This window comes from Rhinichthys klamathensis, unplaced genomic scaffold (genome assembly GCF_029890125.1).
Source record: "Rhinichthys klamathensis goyatoka isolate OS25496 unplaced genomic scaffold, OSU_Roscu_1.1 h1tg000082l_1, whole genome shotgun sequence".
Lineage (NCBI taxonomy): Eukaryota > Metazoa > Chordata > Actinopteri > Cypriniformes > Leuciscidae > Rhinichthys > Rhinichthys klamathensis.
The window spans coordinates 1,230,622-1,244,785 of record NW_026606624.1 but is presented as its reverse complement, the minus strand read 5'-3'; the positions used below and the strand labels follow the sequence as shown (position 1 = coordinate 1,244,785).

The 14,164-nt window shown below is 39.2% G+C and overlaps 1 protein-coding gene across 2 annotated transcripts in view; it reads left to right on the top strand.

Moving 5' to 3' along the window:
• The window catches only part of ephb2b (eph receptor B2b), a 172,202-nt gene that overhangs the window by 117,416 nt on the left and 40,622 nt on the right, over positions 1–14,164 (top strand). For both annotated transcript variants that reach the window (XM_056251376.1, XM_056251374.1), the window contains exons 4-5: positions 8,588–8,743; positions 11,012–11,347. In XM_056251376.1, coding sequence (XP_056107351.1) covers positions 8,588–8,743; positions 11,012–11,347 — 492 coding nt within the window. The remainder of the gene's footprint in view (positions 1–8,587; positions 8,744–11,011; positions 11,348–14,164) is intronic.

The window sequence follows — 14,164 nt, the reverse complement described above, 5'->3', positions numbered from 1 at the left end:
CCCGCACACACATAAGCATGCTCATAGGCACATTCCAGCTGTTGCAGGCGCTCCACAGAGCTCTTTTCCCAGGTGCCACACACATTTCCCTGTAATCTCTCTCCACAAACACTCCACCGGTGCTCTTAATTTGTGGCGGCGGCGCCTGCTGGGCGGATTTTGGCTACAGATCCTGTCTGAAGACAGCTCTAACAACTGCAAAGGGGCCAAGATTGGACACAGACACCAGGATGTATCCCCTAATTTCTGATGAGAAATTTGCACGTGTATGTCAGAATTTCGCGCAAATTAGAGTTTTCAAACTTCTGAAAGTCTCACGAGGCCGTGAGCTTGTGGTTTGAGTCACAGGGATGGGTTTAAACATCCAGCTTTTTTTATTAATATTTCAGTTTTTTTTTAACTTGATGGTTGCTCAGCTCCTGTGGTCTCATGGGATAGCATCCATATCCATTTTATCCATTGGCTGCACACTTGAGAGTCTCAGTAGATGCTGCACTTTCTCCTTTTATTGTTTCTCTGCCGTTTCATTCATATTTAGTATACAGACATCCTGCTTATAGGACGTAATGCTCTTTGCATACTATGTAGCAGGGAAGTACACATATTTGTCACATTAAGCTGGGGACACACTTAACGACTGTAAGGCCGATTCTGAATGTAATTTGATGCTTACGACTGATCATGCCCAAACGCGCTGAGTCAGAGACACTTGCATTCAGTCGGTGTTTAAAATCTCCTCCAGTTGTTGAAAAGTCATCTTAGAATGTTTCAGCTAGTCGTTAAGTGTGTCCCCGGCATTAGCCGCTTTTCCACTGTCACACTGAACGGTTCTTAGAATGGTAAGGAACAGTTCCAGTTGTGTTTCCACTTGAGCCTGTCGGTACAGAATTCTCTGCACTTTTGTCTAAAGGCCAATTCACACCGCACAGACAAACGCTAACAAACAAGTTGGCAGTTGGATTTAGAATTTTATGAAATGAATAACTGTCATATTCACACTGCCCCAACAAACACTGATTGAACATGGTCAGCCAGATGAAAACAAACCCTGACCAACGCCAACAGACGCCGATAGGGGTACACACACTGATCAGGTAGGTGTTTGTCTGTGCGGTGCTAATTGGGCTGAACCGTGCTGGTAGAATATGTGACGTGACGTCGCAACTCAGAATTGGTCACTTGTCTGTTGCCTGGCTACCAGTTTCTCTGTAGCTAGCTAAGCACTCTATTTGAGCAACATTAACATGAAATTAATGAATAATAAAGTTAAAATAAATCTGATTATCCTCCATAACGCGGGTGTTCTTTACATCTCATATCGTCTGTAAACTTGTGCGTTACCAAGGCAATAACTGACGCTTTTGTATTACTTTCCAAACAGCAGCCGTTATCTGCCCCACAGTGGAAAATGAAACCATAACCATGCCGGCTGGCCAGGAGCTGCACGGAATGGAACGGTTTCGCAATGAGAACCGTTCGGCCTGGCGGTGGAAAAGCGGCCATTGTGTCTTGTCAAAGACTTTTCATTTTCTGTAGCTAACACATCATAACTAGTTGAGAAACTCTGTAGCAGTCTTTCAGTCAGAATAGATTACCAAATGCAATTGGATGTGAAAAAAAACCTGGTTGTGAAGGATAGAAGTACTCTGAGTAGCCTTTTCAACAGCCTTTTAAGCCTTAGGTCATATCTAATATTCATAACCCGTATTTATTCATAATATTCAGCATTTTTTTGTCCACTTTAAAAAGACTTTTCAAAGTTTTATACTAAATGGGCTGTTCTTCTGTCCCTCACTGCCCGATTTTGTTCATGTCAAATTAAATATGGTGTCTACTCTGACCATACTGTGGTAAGACAGCCTAGCATATGGCACTGATTAACCTATGTCTTACTCAACCCTTTTTGTGTTACCAGTTACTATGACTGATGGAGTCAGAGTTGACATTGAGAGACCTTGAGAAGATCATTGATGCTCCTCTTTATTCCCGGGACCACGGCCTGGTTCCTCACTAACATGCCGGGCAGACATGTTCCTGGCATGCTAATTGCATCAGATAAGAAGACCTAGAGAGAGAAATAAATGTGTAATTTATGCCTGTGTGGTGGGGTGAGCTGAATGCCAGTTGTCTAATTGCTTTCACACAGTCTTGATTGAATTAGCTGGTCAGGCTTGAGCCTTAATTGAATTCTAAGACCCACTGATGCTTTTCCAAACTGAGTTCTTTCGCTAACTCTCGCACTCTTGAGATGGTGAATGATGAACTTTTTATTACCTTTTCATGTGTAGACCTGTATACAGTAATTGCCCATGTAATTGCGTAAAAAAACTGCAGATTTCAGCAGAATTCAAAAGACCACTCTTGCCTGTTCATATTACCCTGCCTCGTGCATATTCTTATATTGAATATTTTGATCATATTAGAAACTACTAGTAAAAGCAGTATAATTTCTATTCTTTTTGATGTTAGTAGGAATTTCTACTAGTATCCAACTATATCAGGAGGCGTCTGCCTGCACTTCCATTCAGAGTCGCATTGCATAATTTGCATATTGTTGAATATCCACAATATCATTAAAGAATTTATTGTCTGTTGTTGCTAGGGATGAACAATATTAAAATTCTAGTCAATGTGATAAGCTGAAACTGATTTTCATGTTAAACGTGATAACTAATTAAAATTCAACACTATTTTGTCTAAATTAATTAATAATAAAAAATTAAAGACAGCTGTTTTAAGTGCAAGTGAATTTAGGCATCACAACATTATAATGTACAGTATGAAAGATTGATATTCATTGTGCTAAATATTAAATGTAACCGTGTTATTAAACTATTAGTGTTTTTAAAAATTATTAGATGACAGCAAAGGTAATTTAAATGGAAAAATAAATTAAATGAGCATGCGCAATTAAATATTTGTATTGGTCGATAAATTAAGAAATCTAATATCGGCCAACTACCAAAATGGCGCCAATATATTGCGCATCCCTAAATGTTGCCTATTCTATTAATTTGGACAACAGTATCAAACACCCATTCCTCCTAATATCACTTTTATTTTTTTTATTTTTTTACATACATTGAGATGAGAAGGTTCCTAGCCACTACCAGGTCATTTAAAAGTAATTTTGAGGTTTGATTAAATGTAAAGATGCTCTAAAGCAGTTGTATGATGATTTGTAACAAACACATAACCCATCTGTTTCACACACTGCTCCCCTTGGTCACAATAGGACTTCCCCCATCCATACAGAAAACCCCTCAGACTCTGCCCCATTTCCCTGCTTTCAGCACATTTTTTGCTGTGCAAACAAAACCGAGCATCCCTTGGTTCTTCGCTTTTCTATTTTTCTTTTCCATGCATCTCTCTTCACAACCAGCCCCCCCCCCCCCAACACACACACACACACACACACACACCTCTGTCCCTGGTCTCTCTTTAATGTAGCTTTCATTAAATGCAGTACTTTCAAACCAGCTTTTGAGTGGCTGAATAGACGGGCAGCATAAAAAAAGGGAGGCGAGTTTGTCACTATTACAGTCACCCCAGACAAAGAGGCCTTTTTGTTCTGGTGTGGAACAAAGGACATGTGACTGTGTATGGGTCGAGGTACATAAATGTTCATTGCATATGCACATAAGTGACCAGGTTTATTATTTTGTTCCCTAAGTAACTGTGACTTTAGCTGGATTAGACACTGTGTACAGCCAGTAGTGTCTGTAGAGCATCCAGCATAATGCACAGGCAGCCATGATGGAAATGCCAGCCCCAAAGGCTCCTGTGTTGTTTGCACTCCTGGCTCCTGAATTGGACGCAGCTGTAGGAGCCATATCCGCCGGTACATGTACACACACATTCCTGCCCCGCTACCAACCGGCTCCAGTGCACATGCAGCCATCTGCGTGTACGCCTCTTTCTTTAGCACCTACGTAAATCAGACTGGATGAAAACGCTCTGGCAATCTTTGAAATCGCCAGCGAATTACCTGTAATAAAACATGACTAGCGTTCTGGCACCCGAGCACATGTTCACAACGGGATTTCACTCTCACAGCCCTCTAAGCCTGCCATTATGCCACTGCTACCTTTTCCTCGGTCTGCACGTGTTATTAGGGGCAATAAACACAAGCAAGGCCAGGTTTGAAAGAGTGCCAGGCGGTTTGCGTTTAATACTTCTTACTGTAGTCACTGAAATGCAACAACTAAGTTTTTGACGGCAGGTCTTGAACCTCTTTAATGTGTTCTGGATAAAATTGACAGTATATGGGTGTTTCTTTAACTAGAAGTGCTTTTGGCCTAGTGGATTTTTAGCAAATAAACTGATAACTCTGCACTTTTCTCATTGGTAATTAATATGTAATTATCACTGGAGAATTGTTTTTCTCAATTTGCACTATTATTCAAATGCTTAGACTCAGTATGTTGTTTTTTTTTTATGTTAAAATTAGGGCTGTCAAAATGAACTCGCTAACACATGTAATTCTTTTTTTTTGTTTTCTTTTTCTTCAGTTTAACACCTTAATTGAAGACTGAAGTAATGGCTGCTTCAGCTTTACCATCCCTGGAATAAATACAATTTTAAAATATCAAAAGTAACTTTTTCATATTTTAATATTATTTCACAATATTGCTGTTTTTACTGTATATTGGTCATATAAGTGCAGGCTTGGTGAGCAACTTATTAAAAATAGGCAACTTATTTGTGTTACTATGGCTAATTTTATAGTTAGCTATATGTAAATAATATATTTTTTATTTTAAAAGGATATTTTAAGTTGGTAATTTACATGTTCATTCGAAATGACACATGGGCAAAATTGTTTAGTGTGGTAAATTACATAAAGGTGTGAAGAAACAGCCATATCTGTCACTAGATGGTGTCACCATAGGTTTCTTCTCAAGCTTAAGACTTTCTTAGTCAACCAGCTTAAAGTCAATGCTGGTCAGCTAGACCAGTATAAACCTGCATGGACTGGCTGTTGTAAATTAATGCTGTAAATAAGCTGATCTTTTCAGTAAAGGATGTATTTCAAAATTACTTCATCTCTTCCTTGCTAGAGAACCAGATTAATCACTCTCATCAAAAAAGAGACCAAAGGGTCCAAAGTGTTTCAATTTCAAAAGTGTCATTATTTTTTTTTTTTTCTATACAAACAGATTTCAATTTTGCACAAAAAACAAAGCAGACCTTTTTTATTTCCATTCTGAGCTTGGAAGAGAAACATTGTGATCAAACAATGAAACCATTTCTAATCTGGATGCGAGCTGTATCAAAGCACTGATGTGGTCTTTAATCAGGGTTTCTATCGTCCCTGGGGCTACAGCTGACACGGTTTTTCTCTCGATTGCATTCCTCCGCACAGGGTAGTTCTGCGAGCAGAGTCGTACGCTTCTACAGCCATGTTTAGCACAGTCCCCACGTTTTTAGCACGGCTGATATTATTTCCCTTAGTTGGATGGAACCATCTGGAAGCAAGTATGGAGACATGCAAGGTCATGCCCAGACGGCAAGTGGTGGAGTCAGGCGTGGATACTGAGTGCCTTCCTCCCCCTTCCTTCGTCAGTGTGGCATAGGCTCAGCCTCTCTAGGAGACTGGCAGAGTTTGTGGAGGGTGTCTCAGTTTCTGTTTTTGTAGTGAAGGCACACAATTTTCCCTTCAACACTAGTTAGCGTATGTCAACCTGCAAGATAAGGTGTTAAGACAACTCTTAATGGGTCAATGACGATACAAGAAAAATCTAGTTTGAAACACTTGTGCCAAGTTCTTAGATATGTACTCTTTGTATTATTATTATTATTTGACCATTTTCAAGAAAGTGTTCATTTCTGTCTGCAGGGTCCTCTCTATGACATCATTCAAGGTTTTTTTCCCCATTTTGGTTGGACCACATGACTTTGTTGGTCACACTACAGGACTTTTATTTTACAAAGTTTTTTTCCCCCAAATACTGTATTAATATGCAGTGAAGCAGTTTTGTTAGAATAAATGTATTTTTTTATTTAAAAAAGCTAATATGCTAAACATTTTTAATTTTAGAGTTCAAAGGTTTTTTTTTTTACCCCGCAAGAATTTAATTTGTTTAATGAGGCCCCCCTTCATGATAAAAAGTTGCATCACCCGGACATTTTTGACCTTGTGCCCCCGAAAATATATATAAAATGAGTAATTCAAAAATTAAAAACCTGCTCATCATAGAGCGGGATTTAAAATGTATTTTTAAAATACATTAATAGACAAGGGGACAAAAGCGGATTTATTTTAAGCACTCTTGCTGCAGTTTTCCATCTCTTCCTGTTTTCTCTCTCTTTGATCTCAGTCCTTTTGGGTCCAGTCTGCTTTCCATTGCTGTTTTTGATTACCTTTCTGTCCGAGTTTCATCTTAAATGCTGAAGCTTTGCAGTTGTGCTTGTCTCGGTGACTCCAATGACACTTTCTCCGAACACACAAGCTTCATATTTCACTTTACACACGGCTAGTTTTGCCATAAATCATTTGAAAAGAAAAACATGTCAAATCTAATATTAAACTGAGGTGCTCTATCGCTTTCACATTGTGCATTTTTTCCAGCAGTCCATTTCTAAACGTTTATTATACTCATTCACATGGGATATTTAGCCATGCTTTTACACATTTGGGTGTGTGTGTGCGTGCGTGTGTGTGCGTGTTCTGGGGAACTGGGCTGTCAGTTTCCTGGTGGAGGCTTATAGAAACCTGTCAGCTGGATTTGGGAAAGACTAAGTTTGCTTAAACTCTTAAGAGGGAGAAAGAGCGTGGGTGTTTTTGGAATAAGAAAATGAGTGCGGATGTGTTGAGTGCAAATAGGGAATGTGAAAACGTGTATTTGTGTGTCCGTGTATGGCAGTCTAAAGTGTTCCTAGATGCTGAGCTGGTCCTGTGGTTTGCCAGGGTGTTGAAATGGGATCAAGAGAGACGGTCTGTGGCGAACAGGTGAGAGGAAATGGGAAATAGCACCCTTTCTGTCTGAAACATTTCACTGGAATAACAGACTCCCCTTTAATGACCACTGGGCACTAGTTAACCTCTGCCCCCTGTAATTGAGCTGTAAGAATGTGATCTCACCGCCTCGACGGATGTACAGTCCGGCTTATTTGTGCGTGTTTAAGAGCACGGCTGAACCCTGACTGGAGTTGCTTTCTCCAAATAAACCCGTCGACGGACATTTTCCTTGGCCGGCCCGCTGCACAAATCCTTGCCGTGATTGCCAGCTTAGACTATGGAGGCCGAAGTGTCTGTGCTTTATTGCTTTTTAGCTCCTCTGAAACGGTTCAGATATTGAGGGTGTGTTCAAATAATTTGGCGTGGAAGCAAGGTCACCCATTAGGAATGGGGTGACAGAGTTTTTCAAACTTGGCGAGCCAAGACGGCTTCTCTTTCCAGATGTGTGTGGATGTGGGCTGTCACTTGCTGTGGTCTTTTTCTCTTGCGCTCATGGTTGGGTTACTGCTGGGGGATGTACTCCACAGCAATGTGCTGTTCATCCGGGCCAAGTGCTTGTCAGTTATCCCACTCTTTGGGAAGTGCTTTGTTTGTTTGGTACAGAGAAGTACAACATGAAAACTCGCAAGGTCTGAAAGGCCTCCAGGGAACTCCGGTATGTACACATGAAAATACACTCCTGCTCTCTGGTAGAGCAACGGTGATTAAAACAACAAACATAGTCAATGTAAATCAAAAATTACCCTGTTCTCTTCTTAATACACATTGGTGGTCTTGTGGGGATAGATAACCCAAAACATAACATAATTTAGTTTTTTTTAAACTGCTGTCGTGCTGTTTACTTTCCCGTATTTACTTTCTGCTGCCTGTATGACTGACTTTCATCCAGTCGGGTGAATTCAATACAAGGACATCACTTTAATCCCTGTTTAACGTAAATAAAACTTAACAATAGCAGCAAAAAATATATAGATTTGAAAAGAAACCATTACCATTATTTTGAGAATGAGGTGTTCTCAAGAGTGAACTTGACCTCCACAATTCAAAAGCTTTCTCAAAAGTCTTGGCTTTGGAGGTCTGCTTTTCACAATCCAATCAATTCCCTATTGATAAAACCAAGTCACACCCTTCTTTTTTTTTTTCATGTTCTCTTTCACTCCAAAATGTGTGGTTGTGGGTGTCACAGGTGAAAAGTACGCAAAAGGAAACAAGAAAAGAGGAGTCACAATCCTTGAGACCTGAAGCACATTAATCTGCATATTTGTACATGAATATACTGTTTCTGGCCTTATTGTCCTTTTTTCCTGTCTTTTACACGCTGTTTCTACAATCAACCTATTAATTATCAAAGTGAGGACATCCATGAGCAGATCACATGAAGTGGAATGCTCTTAGCGTGTCATGAAAGCGCACATGATTTGAATTATTCAGCCCCATATACTGAACATGCTATGTTTACCTGACTATACTGGTTCTCTTTACATGTGTGAAATGCTCCAAAGTGTGTTTCAGCTTGACTTCAGAGGCCCATCATTCTTTAGTGTCCTCCGGCACTTGGGAATCATGTAATATTAAAAAGTTCACTTTCTTGTCCTTCTCTCATCCCTTTTTTTGTCTCTGTTTCAGCATGCCCTTCAGGTTTCTTCAAGACTGCGCAAGGTGACGAGAAATGCCTGCAGTGTCCAATCAACAGCCGCACAACCAACGACGGAGCCACCAACTGTGTCTGCCGAAATGGATATTACCGCACAGACTCTGACCCCTTAGAGATGCCCTGTACAAGTGCGTCCTCTATGCTTTTTCCAAATCTACATGAAAGCCTAATTTTAAAACTATATTTCTGAACTTTCAGTGTGAACTTTCAATGTCTTTAAAAAAGAAAAGAAAAAATACATTGTTTTTAAATATAGTATTTTTTAATCTTTGAGTATGTATCTTGCACAAAATTAGGATATAATGTCTTAATAATGTCTTAATTATAAAGATATAGTTTTTATCTGGCAGAAACTTTAAAGTATAATAGCATCAAATTTTTAATAAATACATTTACACATATGAATAAATAAATGATACAAAAATTACATTGTGAATATTTTTAGCTTGGTGCGCATGAATGTGCTGAAAAATCCAAACTGATCCGACTGATCCAACAATACAAAGTAAATCACTAAAATGGATAAGACGTATTTTCTACCCCTACAGCATAGTCAACAGCACACCTCTCTTCCAAAACCATTGCAAACAGCAGCCTTTTCTCTTCATTCCCACTGACTACAGATCAGGCAGAGAAAAATTACTCATGGCCCTATTATTGAAACAGATGAGGCCATGAAGACTAGGAAAGAGAGACAGACAGCTCCTTATGTTGTTGTGAACGGCATGTTTTTGTCTCTTCCTGAAAAAGCCAAGGTGGGGGCAGAGACGAAGGAGAAAGAAAGGGAAGAACGAGACAGCTTTTTTACAAAAGCCATTTGCAAAAGCCTGGCCCTGGGAGGAGAGCAGCTGTTGTGAATAAGAGAGCAGCATCGTGTCGCAGAGTTGAAGCTCAGTGGGCCTTTGCCTGATTAAAGAGAGGAAACAGCAGCCTTTACCGCCCACTAACCTGGGAATGGGATGTTTAGATACAGTTTTGCGTGCGACAGAGCTTCAAGACAGAGATGGCTCTTAATGATTCACAGCTGTAAATAGGTAATCAATTGGAGGCTTCATTTTTGGGGGGGCTTTTTTAAAAGGGCAAAAAGCAGTGGGTTGTTTCTTGATTACCTCACTTGGCCCTAGAGGAGCACCCACAGTAATTGGGAGCACATGCCGGCTGAAGATAAACACAGGGTATTGTTAGCTTTAGTTGGGCTGTCAGTCAGGACGAGATCTCAGAGGTGCGTTTGTTTGGTGTGCTCTTACTCTTTTTCAAATGTGCTGTGTGTGCATGAGCAAATGCAAATGATGTTTACAAACACAGGAACAGCTCGGAAATTTTTTTTTTTTCAATAGACCCAAGTAAGCCTGTGATTTGTGTGATGTTATCGTAATTCAAATTAGCATGATGGAAATATGCAAGGAAATACACATGGAATTGCACACAACGTACATTGTTTCATTGTATTATTCTGTCTACCCCTCTGAAAATTCAAATTAAAGTGCTTAGCACACATTCTGACACATTTGGGCTGGTAAGTTTAAGTGGGTTTTGGGACTGGGAGTTCAAGTCCGACTTCACATTTACCGATCCTTTCATCTCCTTCACCTTCCTTCATTTATTTGTCACGCTACTATCCTAGCGATAAAAGGTATGTGAGTTATTCCCTTGTCTTTTGTTGTTTGATTAACATTAAAAACACAGACAGCAGCAGGAAAATTCGGCTGCTGTCACTTTAAGACATAATACACAGATCCAGTACACTGATCTTTCAGAACGGTTTACGTTTACTTAAGACATAACCTACTGTTTGCTAGGATGCTCGCCAATATGGGCATGTTGACATCATTTGTGTGTAAAATTGTCCGTGAGAACTCAATATTTGCGCACTGTTTGAGTGCAAGGCTTTTCATGTGCACGCTTCAGATGAGTGCTCACACAAATCTTCTCACAACGTGCGCAAGTTCTCTTTTGCGTCTTCTTAAATGTTTAAATTGCCAAATGAGTTTAGTTTAAACACTGATAGCAATGTGTGCTGTTCAGGTCTGACCTGCACTTGCGCACTATCGACACCCGGGTGATGGCGGCGTAAATGACTCGTCATGGTAGAGCATTGAACAAAGTTTAAGGGAAGCCAGAATGCGGATCCATCGTCAGAAACATGCATTAGCCTATTAGTCTTGTTATTTTCAGCAAACCATACGGCGTCAGATTTTTTTGAAAAACGCGGCGCAAGTGTGTGCCGAACCTTGGGTGGAGAACGGTCCGTCGGTTCGATTTTTTACAGAGAACCGTTACACCCCTAATATATTTCAAACAAAGGGCAGATAACAATTATTTGAGTCATTTACAGGGGTAACCTAATTTTTCTTTCAGACTTTCGTAAAAAAAAAAAAAATTGTTTGTTTTTCCAGCTGTGCCATCGGCTCCTCAAAATGTCATCTCCAGTGTGAATGAGACTTCACTGATGCTGGAGTGGAATCCTCCGCGGGAGACTGGTGGTCGTGATGACGTGGTCTACAACATCATCTGCAAGAGTTGCGGAGGTGGCAGAGGGGGCTGCACGCGTTGTGGGGACAACGTGCAGTTCGTTCCACGACAGCTGGGGCTCACGGAGAGCCGGGTCTTTATAAGTGAACTTCTGGCTCACACCCAGTACACTTTCGAAGTCCAGGCTGTCAACGGTGTATCAGACCAGAGCCCTTATTCACCCCAATATGCATCAGTCAACATCACTACTAACCAGGCTGGTAAGTCTACACGTTGACAGGGTTTTTTTTAGTGTTTTTTTTTTACTTTAACTTTTTTTTTTTGGTCTGAACTGGGTGCTTTGGTACCATAGTGTTAATTTCGTTAACGAAATCTATGATGAAAAATATTTGTTGACGACCTTTTCTTCCATGACTAAGACGAGACTATAACGAGACAACGTCAACGTCATTAAACGATAACTGACTATAGCAACATGCAATATTGCTGACAAAAAAAGATGAGACTAAAATGTAGTTAAAAAATAAATGCATTACAACCTCTCTTTGTTTTTGTATTACAGACTGTTTTTAACAAGCCGCGACGAGCTTTCGTGCTTGCAGTTGCCAGATTTCAAGAATTTAAATCCCCCAATCAGAGCTTTTCTGTTAAAAGAACACATTTTGTTTTACACACGATGTTTTACTCTCTCTCTAAACACAGCTGAAGAAGCACAAATGATCTGAAAACTTCAAAAACACAGACAAATATGTAAGCTGGTGTTCAGCGATCTCCATTTGAGATATTTTGCAAAATTAAAGTGTCATTCAGCCAGTCTGTGTTCCTTCAAAAGCCGCTTGCGCTGGTTTCTGTGACTAAAACTGCGATCACACCGTCTGTAATAATTCCAAACATGAATCGTGACTATATGAATAAATGCACCTATGTAGGTCTTTTTATTTATTTGTTTATTAAAAAACATGAATGTAATTTGGAATTAGGCTAGAAATTTCACCGTTTTAATTTGAGAGATATGTCTTGTTTTCATAATGTAGATAATGGGTTAATTTATGACAAATAGCCTATGAAAAAAATCAGGAAACTAGATTAGATCAAATAAACCATGCATATGAGTTTGATGAGACATTATGAGACATTCTCTAGATTTGTACTTATACTGTATATGAAAGTGCAATAATTCTGATGAAATACAAATATAAATTTCTCAAATGACAACAGTTGTTGTGATTATAATTTTAAGCAAAATAATCGTTAGCCAATTTAACCATTATGTAGCATGACGAAAATATGACTTTTTTTCTTTTCTTTTTTTTTTTAACTAAAACTAGACTAAAATGCCCAGGCTTTTAGTCGACTAAAACTTGACTGAATGAAAACAGAGCAAGGTTGACTAAATATGATAAAAAGTACATTTGACACAGGACTAAGACTAAATGTAAAAATAGCTGACAAAATTAACACTAGTACCACAGGTGGTTGCCATGTTGGACGCTCATACTCATTTAACTATTTTAAATTCAACTTTTCATTTTTGTTAACCTGTTTGAACACATAATAGGGATGAATCACAAGGGTCATGATGCTTTGTTTTGTTTTATTTTATTTGGTTATTTTTATTGATATTTTTATCTTTATTTTATATTAGCTGTTGTTTAAGACGTTGCATTGCATTTTATTATTATTTTTTGCTTTTGTCAAGTTTTAAAGTTTCTATCTAAAAGTTTTTTTTTATTTCTTAAGAAATATGTCTGTTCAGTATAGGGTGAATCTGAGACCAGCCTAATTATTAAGGGCTTATTTAAGATTAGGTGATTAGTTGTTCAGGTAAACCACTGACCAGTTATTTTAGAAAATGTAATCTCTACCACAACCATCTATGCTTTCATTGTTTATTTACACACTAGTCTAAACTCACTATGTGTAATAGTAAAACAGATCTCAGAATACTCTGTAACTCGCTTTGTTACCTCCAGATTACATCCCAATTAGCCTACACTTTTTGGCTCACATCCCACCATGTCACCATGAGGTTAGACATAATTCCCAGAAACTCAACGTGATCCACGTTGAATCAGACCCAAACCATAGTGAGACAGATTATCCGGAGCCTAGGATCTCTCCAGCCAATGATGACTTTTAATGAAAAACAGCTTCTTGCTACTGATTAGACAAACCGTTCTTCCACCTCCTGAAGCAACAGCCATGCCTTCAAGACATAGTACAATCAGAAGCTGCCATTGCAAAGGAAACAGAAGTCTGCTTTTTTCCACTGATGCCATTGTGGTTTATATTACTGTGTTCCAATTATTTCAGAGGGACTGCAGCATTGATTTGTACTTTAAGTGTCTGTATGAAATGTGCGGTTGATTGTGCCAGATCGGTACTTGGAGCTCTTAGAGGCTCAAACAGAGACAGCCATTATTTTATGTTCCTCATCCTGCTGCCTACAGACAGTTCATCAAACCCATCCCCGCTTTAGCCTAGTAAAGCTCCTTGTTCTATTGTTGACTATTTTAATTGGATGTGACATCGCTTACTTCAAAATTCAACAATTTCCTGACATTTGTCTCATTCAAGGGAGGTTTTAACCGATCTGTTGTGCAAAAAGCATGCTGGGAGAGATGTATCTTTTATCCTTGGAGTGTTTACAACTGATGAGACCAAGCAAGCTGAGAGAGGTGAATGAGTAGATGTGCATATGTTGTGTCCTCATCATCACACATGTAAGGAATAATTGACGACGGGCCGTTGAATTATTAGAAAAATAATGCACACTCAAGGTGGTAATGCACCTCGGGTGTTCATTATTTTTCTAATAATTCCACGGCCCAGAGTCAATTATTCCACTTATTCTACAGTTACCACACCTCAAAACATGATGTATCTCAAGACGTTTGCCAAGTTTTTGTCCTTAAAACGCTCTTGTGTGTGGGACAATTTTTTTTTACACATCTCATCCCAAGCCTCCGTTGCTAATTCCAAAATGTCATTTTAGAGCTAGTAACGGAGACTTAAGCAACTGCTAGCAGTCTAATGCAGTTATTAGAGAGAGAGAGAGAGAGAGAGACAGAGATTAA